The sequence below is a fragment of the Haliotis rufescens genome, unplaced genomic scaffold (genome assembly GCF_023055435.1).
Source record: "Haliotis rufescens isolate VD_foot unplaced genomic scaffold, xgHalRufe1.0.p SCAF_19, whole genome shotgun sequence".
Taxonomy (NCBI): domain Eukaryota; kingdom Metazoa; phylum Mollusca; class Gastropoda; order Lepetellida; family Haliotidae; genus Haliotis; species Haliotis rufescens.
In genome coordinates, this window is record NW_025963879.1 from 9,916,045 (window position 1) to 9,925,734 (window position 9,690).

The window sequence follows — 9,690 nt, forward strand, 5'->3', positions numbered from 1 at the left end:
AAGTTTCTTTCCATAAACAAGGAAGTAGTCGTGCATGGCAGATTCAACATCCTTAAACATTTGAATTGAATGTCCTTGCTTATGTAGTTCTTCATTAAAAAAAATCTAATCTTAATATCCTCTGTCTGGTCCATTGTGACTGGGCTGCTTCGAGTTGTTCTGATGCTCTATTATGTCAGTTATGCTCCTCTTCAACTTCTTAAGCGTCTGATTCCCTCAGAATAGAAAATAAATAATTACTACCCGAAAAAGCTAGAGCATTAACAATAGCTCCACCGACCATCATCGCAATTGTTGCCATATTCAATGATATAAAATATTCAAATGTTTAATTACTTCATTATGTCTTCTGGGATAAGTCCTTGTTTGATGAGCATATCTTTTGTTGCCATTGCCAATCCAATGTCAAGAACCATTATACCAATATCATAACCATTAAAATCTAGCTTGGGTGGTGTGGCTTTAGTAATCATTTTAGCTATATGGGCATAGTCAATGACCAAGCCGCTGACCACAGCTGAATGATATGTTGCGTTTACCAACATTTTACCGTCTGTAACTGGAGTAGTCATTATAACATTATATGGGGGCTAACCTCTAATTGAACTTCTTGTTGTGTAATGGGGGGCGACGTTTTCTCTTCTCCGGTCTTATAAAACAACCATAACACCGCTATAGCAACAACTCCTAGTGCATAGGGAGCCCAAGTTTTAATCGGACGACTATGTTCACTATTTGAATTGTGGACCTTTGCCGACTTCCTCGCTAACCCACCCTTTTCACCAGCGGTGACTTTTCTGGGGTTCTTAGTCACTCTGGCTTGTGATTTCGCAATCGCTGGTATTTCCTCGTTCACTTGTTGTGATTGTGTTTCCACAATCTGTTGTGATTGTGCAATTGGGGTTATTTCCTTGTTCACTTGTTGTGATTGTGTTTCCACAATCTGTTGTGGTGTCACTTGAGTCCCATTATTAATAAGTGGGCACTTATGTTTAAATTGACAATACCTAGCCGTTAATAAAGCTGTGGTCACCGGAGCTAAGAACATTCCGTATCTATGATAAAACTCACAGCTTACTGCGCTTATAGCGTGTTAAATGAATGGGTCTTTCTTGAGAGATTCGCATAAATACAGGCGATGTTCTGCCGGGATATGATGAAACATACGTGTATACCGTATATCGCTGTGTATAAGGCGAGTTTTTCGTACCTAAAATGAGGGGGCTAAGAAGGGGGGTCGTCTTATACACGGAGTCGAAGATCTCACATTTTTTTCCACTGGCGATGTCAACTGGTGTCCGATAGCCAGCCCAGCATTTGACAATAAAACTTTGCATTTCGTCCTAAATAACTGTTCCAATAACTATTTCCATACATAAACATGATTTGTATCTCTTTTCCTTGAATAATTTCTGCAAATAAAGTTGAAATGACTCTCTCCTCGATGCAGATTGTCAAACCAGCTGACACGGTAAAACAATCAACATCCGTGAGTAGAGAGCCGGAAGTACCGGTAATCATTTGCATATTGCACATGTGACCTAACATGTGATAACCGGTGAAGCTGAAATCAATTCCCGCTGTTTTTACAGTTGTATTAACAAGTGTTGGAGACGGTGTGTACAAGTGATTGTGGAATAAACACGCTGAATGTGAAGCAAACATAAGCCTAGTAAGTTACAACATAGTTAATTGGCGATTAAATTACTCACCATTGTCTCTTATATGTTATTACTTCATAAATGCAAAATTTTTCAAAAAATTGTTTTATGGGAAAAAACCCAGTTGCGCTTCATGCGCGCTGCCCGGTTACACCTCATGGCGGGAATCAATACGTCACTTAAAAGATATGACGTAACGGTGACGTCATCCACGTTAGCGTCATCCACGTCAGCTTTCTGATTAACGCGCATCTCCGCCTGGATAGCCGCCCGCTCCGGACGTGTTTTGCCCTGTCTCATTTTAGCAACTTAAAATCAACTTAACTTTTCAAATCAAATCGTAAGTACGATCCTTTCTAGCATCTTAGTCTGTTGGATTGTTATCATTTGTGAAAATTTTCTGAATTGTAAAAAATTCAGCCACATAGAATGCCTGTGTCAGGACGTATTTTGATTGTAGGACATTCTTTCATTGCTAGACTGAAAAAGCATATTGCTTGGGGACATGATCGTTTTAGATATGATTTTGGATTGACAGGGCAAAGTAGTGTGTATTGGTTTGGGATCGGGGGATTGACACTGAATCGTCTGAAAACCATTTATTTGCGTGATTTCGAGGAGCGATTGTATCACTACAACCCAGAAATTCTTGTAATTCAACTGGGTGGCAATGATTTGTGTCGTTCGGATGTTGACCCTCTAAGACTCGCTAGGGAGTTTGAGGATTTTTTTCAAGAGATAAAATCAAAATATAACATCATCAAGCTTGTCATCTGCGAAGAATTCCCTAGGTCTTCCGATAACGCTGTTGGAGTTGGGTATGAGAGAAAACGCCTGCAATTTAACCAGTACTTGAGTGTTATGCTACCGGAGAGAGGCATGTGTTTTTGGAAACATAAGAAAATTTTTCATTCTTCCTTGTCTATTTTCCGGAAGGATGGGGTACATTTGACTGATGATGGCAATTACAAGTTGTATAGAAGTTTGCGCGGTTGCATAATTGCATATTCGGATCTGAAGGGTTTTAGCTAAGTATGGCTATAAAAGCGAAGTCGTGATATTTGTATATTTGTAAGACAAATTTGAGAAGTTTCCTTTTAACAGTTGACAATTTTTACTGAAAGAGCAAGGCTCATTGATGTATTTGACGTATTTGGCAATGAATTGGTACTACCAGAAGTAAGCATACCTGTAATTTTTACTATTTAACCATGGCTTGTTGAAATGTTGAAAGATAATATATTTAGTGTTCGCAGGGGATAACAGAAGTGTTGTCCTTCGCTAGAACGCTACTCTGCGGTTATGCATTTTCTGCCCTGTAGTGGCATTGTTTTTTAATCTGTCCTGTAGTGGCAGTGTGTATATGTTTGCTCTCGCTGTTAGATTGTTGAATGACAATCTATTTAGTGTTCGTGGGGGATAGCAGAAGTGTTGTCCTTCGCTAATGCTACTCTGCGGTTGATGCATTTTTATGCCCGGTGGTGGCATTGTTTTTTAATCTGTCCTGTAGTGGCAGTGTGTATATGTTTGCTCTCGCTGTTAGATTGTTGAATGACAATCTATTTAGTGTTCGTGGGGGATAGCACAAGTGTTGTCCTTCGCTAATGCTACTCTGCGGTTGATGCATTTTTCTGCCCTGTGGTGGCATTGTTTTGTTGTTGTTTTTTAATTTGTCCTGTAGTGGCAGTGGGTATATTTTTGCTCTCACGGTCGAGAGTGTTGAATGACAATCTATTTAGGTTCGCGGGGGGTAGCAGAAGTGTTGCAATATTATTCTAGTTTCCTACTTCAGTCTACATGTTTACGTTGTCTTTCAAGGGTTTTGCTAAATTGTAATATACAGGGTAGCAATTCTTAAATGCCTTTGATCACATTTACGTTGTAAAACATAATTAGTTAAAAGGTCTCAAGTTACAATAAGTCAGAGTTACTTTGTTGTGGGCGATAGCTAAGCGTTCTCTTTATAATAGTGAGTTAATAAAGTAACTCACAGTATTAGTTCTTTTGTGCAAACCTTTGCTGGTTTTTGTACTTCGTTCCAAGGTCCATTCCGGTCTGAGATGCCCCTATCCCGTAGAAGTCGGAAACGTTCCAGTCAGGCTCCGAACAACACGGTCGGCTACGTGGACCTCTGCCAGGATGAGCTTGCAGGCGCCAGTTCGTCCAAGAGACCATCTAATCGTCAGCGGCGGAGCGGACGGGCGGAGATGACCAAGCATCCGGAAGAAAGGACTAATACCTTAGCTATCAATGACATCAATATTGGACAGGCGAGTTCGTCCAAGAGACCCACTAATCGTCAGCGGAGGAGCGGGTGGGCGGAGATGACCGAGCATCCGGAAGAAAGGACTAATACCTTAGATATCAATGACATCAATATTGGACAGGGTGAGGCGGTCCTTAATCCTTTTGCGTTCAATAGTATAAACCAGACTGAAATGCAAGAATTCAAATCTACGTCCATACCCTTAGGCTTTGGTGTAGGAGACAAACTTAAATTTGGCAAAACGAATTCGTTGAAATATCCTCACTTTTATCAGGTGATACTCACGACCAAAATCTTACAATTAATGTAAATGGTCAAGCTGTCAATGTCTCCGATTCATCAAAGAAAAGGTTTTTGTCTATTGACAAATGGGTTTCTGCATTCCACATTTTAATGTCGGTTCACATTCAGAAATATCCTGAGGATGTTCAGGCTATGTTAAAGTATGTTAGTACAATCAGAGAGCTATCCCAGAAAGGGGGTAACTGGTATGCCTATGATACTAAATTTCGGAAGTTGAGGTCAGAAAACAATTTGGATTGGGGAACAGTACACTGGGAATTATGGTTTGGTGCAATTACTTCAAATTTGCAGAATTTTCGTCCCTCAAACCAAAAGCCATTTAAGGCAAAGACATCAGGGTCTGCCAAATCTGCCATCCCAAACGGTTTCTGCTTCAGCTTTCATCTCGGACGGGAATGCAATGCCAAACCTTGTAGATACAGTCACTATTGTCCCCAATGCGGAGGTGACCATGGCTACAGTAAATGTGGGCAGAGGAAAGAATTTGGTAGACCAAACCGAGCAAACCAACCTCCCAACCCCTATAAACGTGCATAAGCTAGAACATTGGCTTGAAGGTTATGATAAAGAAATCACTGATTATCTATTAGAGGGTTTCAAGTTTGGGTTTCGCATTGGATACGAGGGTAATTTAAAATCAGGAGATTGTCACAACTTAAAAAGTGCTTCAGATAACATAGACGTGGTCCAAAACAAAATAAGCAAAGAATTAAGACTAGGTAGGATATCAGGCCCCTATAAACAGTTTCCACTAAAGGATTTTCATATATCTCCCCTAGGGGTATGCCCCAAAAAAGTCCCAGGTCAATTTAGAATGATCCATCACCTTTCTTATCATTACGGTAACTCTGTCAACGATGGTATACCTGAAAAGGCAAGCAATGTACATTATGCTTCCTTAGATGAAGCAATTGACATTATTGTTAGGATGAGCTTAGGGTCTTATATGGCGAAGTGCGACATTGAATCAGCTTTCAGAATTGTACCTATTCACCCTCACGATTATCACCTACTTGGTTTCACCTGGAAAGGAGAATATTATTTCGATAAGTGCTTGCCAATGGGTTGTTCGTCAGCATGCAAAATTTTCGAGACGTTTAGCACTGCGTTGAACTGGATTGCAATTAACAAACTCGGGATAGGACACATGCTGCATATTTTAGACGACTTCCTCATTATTTCTCAGGGCAGGGGCAAGTGTCGGGGAGAACTTGAAGCATTTTTAAACATATGCGGAGATATTGGGATTCCTTTTGCGCCTGAAAAAACAGTAGGGCCTGCCAACTGTCTCCAGTTTCTAGGAATCGAAATAGATACTATTGCCATGGAAGCCAGGTTACCTTCAGACAAATTAGTTAAGGCTAGAAGCTTGACCGCTGATATGTGCAAGAAGAAGAAAGTTAGACTTAGTGAGCTGCAATCCTTATTAGGCTACCTTAATTTCACTTGTAAAGTTGTGGTACCAGGTAGGGCTTTTCTTAGGAGATTGTATGATTTAACTGTCGGGACCCAGAGACCCCATCATCGGATACGGTTAAATAAGCAAGCTCGGGAGGATCTTAAATTGTGGCTGCAATTTCTGGGTCAGTATAACGGGATATCCGTATTGCGGAAACAGGCGTGGTTGTCGAATAGTGCGCTTCATCTCTTTACCGACGCTGCAGCGTCGTTAGGGTATGGAATTGTTTTTAGAAGCAAACGGGCATATGGAGTTTGGCCAGGCTGTTGGAAGTTGTTTAACATAGCTGTCTTAGAGTTTTTTCCCATTGTGTTGGCAGTTAGATTATGGGCTGAAGAGCTAAGAGGAAAATGTATTCTGTTTCATACAGACAACATAGCTTTAGTGTCCGTTATCAACAAGCAAACGTCTAAAGAAGTCAAGTTGATGTCCTTGGTGAGGGACCTTGTTCTTTCGTGTTTGAAACGGGATATAATTTTCAGAGCGGAACACATACCGGGAAGACATAATAAGTCGGCAGACCTACTTTCTCGTTTACAGATATCAAAATTTGTCAGTCAGGCACCATGGGCAGACAAGCAGGAAACGCGGATTCCTCCGCCCCTACAACCCGAGAATTATTTATTCACTTAGATACTTTATTAGGGGCAGCTCTATGTAAGAATAGTCAGGCTACTTATACCAGAGCGTGGGAATTGTACAATGAATTCTCCCGGGATTGTCTAGTTATTTCGCCGGCGCTACCGATAGCAACACCTAGCTGGGCACTATTTTTGGCGTATATGTTCCATTTAAAGTTAGCACCTTCAACAATGAGGACCTACATTTCAGCGTTAGGTTACATTCATAAAATTCGCGGTTTAGAGGACAAATCAAATTCTTTTCAAGTTCAGAAGTTGTTACATGGGGCTAAGTGTCTAAACTCTTCAGTAGACCAGCGTCTACCAATCACAGAGGACATACTGGGCAAGATGATTGACTCATTACCTGTGGTGTTTTCCAACCCTTCAATCAGACTACTTTATGAGACAATGTTTTTAGTTGCCTTTCACGGATTTTTTCGGATTGGTGAACTGACGGTGCGTAGTTCGGATGAGGAAGCGGCCTTGCAGGTGCAGGACGTTTCACTTTCCAGCTCCGCAGCCTATCTTAATATTTCGATGTATAAACACAACAGCGGTAAAGCTAGCAAGATCGTCACACTAGACAAGTTAGACAGTACCCTATGTCCAGTTGCTGCGCTCAAACGTTACCTACGACAAAGGTCTCTCTTCCAAGGCCCTCTGTTTTGTGACAGATGCTTTAAACCGGTAGCAAGATCCTCCTTTAACGAGGCACTCAGAGTTGTATTTAACTTCTTAAGGTTAGATTCTACTAGATACAAAGGACACAGTTTCCGTATAGGTGCAGAATGCTCGGCAGCAAAGAAAGGCTGGTCGGACGCAAAAATTCGGCAAAGGGGCCGGTGGAATTCAGATGCATTTAAAGCATACATTCGTGTTCAGCTGTAGAGAATAAGGGTTGTTGTCGGTAGCGTAGCTCAGCGGAAAAAGAGCCTATTTCCCTAATAGGACCAATTAGAAGTTTGGCAATCTAGAGTTTTATTTATCACTTAAATGTAGGGAAAATGCGATCGCTATTGATCTACTCATACAGAGTAGAGTCTTTCTGTTCAATGTATCACTTACTATATTATAATGTGTGTTAACTTGTTATGGTTCATTATGCCAAGACAGGGAGTGTGGTGTTTCGCATGGGCAGACACCATGCTTCATGGTCAGGCGAGTTTGTTCAATTAGTAGCTACATGTAAATATTTACACGTCCCAACTAGGGGCCTTTATGAATTACATAGTAGAGTTGAGTGTTGTAGGGTTGCATTTTATACCTTACCCTTATAATAATGAGCATGAGCAGGCACTATGCCTCAGGGTCAGGCAATTTGCTCAATGAGTTTCATTATTTAATTCTAATAATGATTAATGTTAATAAGTTCATGTTCCATCAAGGAATCTTTTACGATTTCCATTCCGTGCGGTCTATCTCAAGTATTGGTCCGCACCAATAATTAACTACAACTGTTTTAGATTACATTGTTTACGAAATGTAGGCCTATATAGACTATTAGTACGTCATGAAACAAAATATTTTATGATAAGCTAGATAAGAGATACTGCCACCAGGATTTACTTTTGCAGGCAACAGACGTTACCGAAGACGAATCCCCAGGTGGAAGTAAAGAAAGAGACTCGGGCCAACCGATCAATACATAACACTTCCTATGGACCTGGAACTCTGTGCTATGTTTGTGTGTTTGTATCAAAGATACTCAATCAATGCAGATTGCATATATCATATTTCGTGCATAGAATTAGGGAGGAGGAAGCTGCTTTAATTTTATTGATACGTTTCTAAAACTCGTCCCGAGTCCGTCGTCGGGTGGGGGCATAGTGTTCCACTATTGTGGCGTTGTTTCCCCCACCTTTGTGGCTTATTTCATACAATTTCGGATTGATGAATTGTATGCTTAGGCGTATATACCTTGTAATAAATTTGTCCGCCATTTGTGCGGGCCTAAACAACAATTTTCAGTGTCTGTAATTTTTGCCACAAATGAACTGGACGTTCTCGGGTCAAAGGGTTTTTGAGTATAAATGCAAAATTTTTCAAAAAATTGTTTTTTGGGAAAAAACCCAGTTGCGCTTCATGCGCGCTGCCCGGTTACACCTCATGGCGGGAATCAATACGTCACTTAAGAGATATGACGTAACGGTGACGTCATCCACGTTAGCGTCATCCACGTCAGCTTTCTGATTAACGCGCATCTCCGCCTGGATAGCCGCCCGCTCCGGACGTGTTTTGCCCTGTCTCATTTTAGCAACTTAAAACCACCTCCTCCCAAGCCTCCTCCTCTCTATCTCGCTATTTAGGTTCCTTTTTCTTAGTCATGTGCGTGTATGCGTTGTTTCCCCCACCTTTGTGGCTTATTTCATACAATTTCGGATTGATGAATTGTATGCTTAGGCGTATATACCTTGTAATAAATTTGTCCGCCTTTTGTGCGGGCCTAAACAACAATTTTCAGTGTCTGTAATTTTTGCCACAAATGAACTGGACGTTCTCGGGTCTAAGGGTTTTTGAGTATAAATGAATTTTATTTTACGGGCACCAATTTGGTGTCGTACCGTGTAAACACAAAATGGCGACGTGTGCCGGACCTATCATTGTAGAAAAAAAACAACGCAAGATAAACATATTTTTATTGCATATATAAGGTTTGTGTGCGTACTTGTGATGTGTGCGAAATACGCTACAGTCGGCAAGAGCACGTTAAATCTTCTACCGGTATATCAGTCAGACTTGTGATGTGTTTCATTCCAGGTCGCCTTATACACGGAGTATAGGATTTTTGGTTGATTTTTAAGGAGTGTACAGGGGGGTCGTCTTATGCGTGGGGTCGCCTTATACACAGCGATATACGGTAGTTGTAACATAGCGGAACCTATTGTTTTAGTCATGGCAGCTCCCAGTCTAGACTCATAACGCGTGTACAGTTTTTTAATTTCTTCGTCGGTCATGTTATCAATTTTTTCTATGGTATAATTTTCCCCAAAATATTGGAAACATTTTCCACCAGCTACCAAAGCTGCGAGTCTTTCTCTATGTTTATCTAAAGATTTATCTGTATGTTCTTCTGCATGTTGATCAGGTTCTTTGAGCATTTGTTCGATAAGTTTGTCGCATTCCATAATGTAATACCTAAGGAGATATTTAAGTGTAACATAATAGAATATGGCATATCCAATACAGCCTGAAATAATAAACTGTTGCGAAAGCACGAGGATTTCAAACCACATTATTACATAATAACCGCTAATGTTCAATTCATCGTAATTTTGCAATTTTTGCCATATTTTTGCTATTTTGCTATATTTTGGCTTAATTTGCTAAAATTTGCAATATTTTTGCTTAGCAGTTGCTATAATTATGCTCAGCAGTTGC

At 40.6% G+C, this 9,690-nt stretch overlaps 1 protein-coding gene across 1 annotated transcript; it reads left to right on the forward strand.

The window, feature by feature from the left end:
* Positions 1–3,721: 3,721 nt before the first annotated feature.
* On the forward strand, positions 3,722–8,766 carry LOC124113339. The gene is made up of 2 exons (XM_046473619.2): positions 3,722–4,201; positions 4,273–8,766. Exons 1-2 carry the CDS (start codon positions 3,722–3,724, stop codon positions 4,765–4,767), a joined length of 975 nt encoding a protein of 324 aa, XP_046329575.1. The 3' UTR covers positions 4,768–8,766.
* The last annotated feature ends 924 nt before the right edge of the window (positions 8,767–9,690 follow it).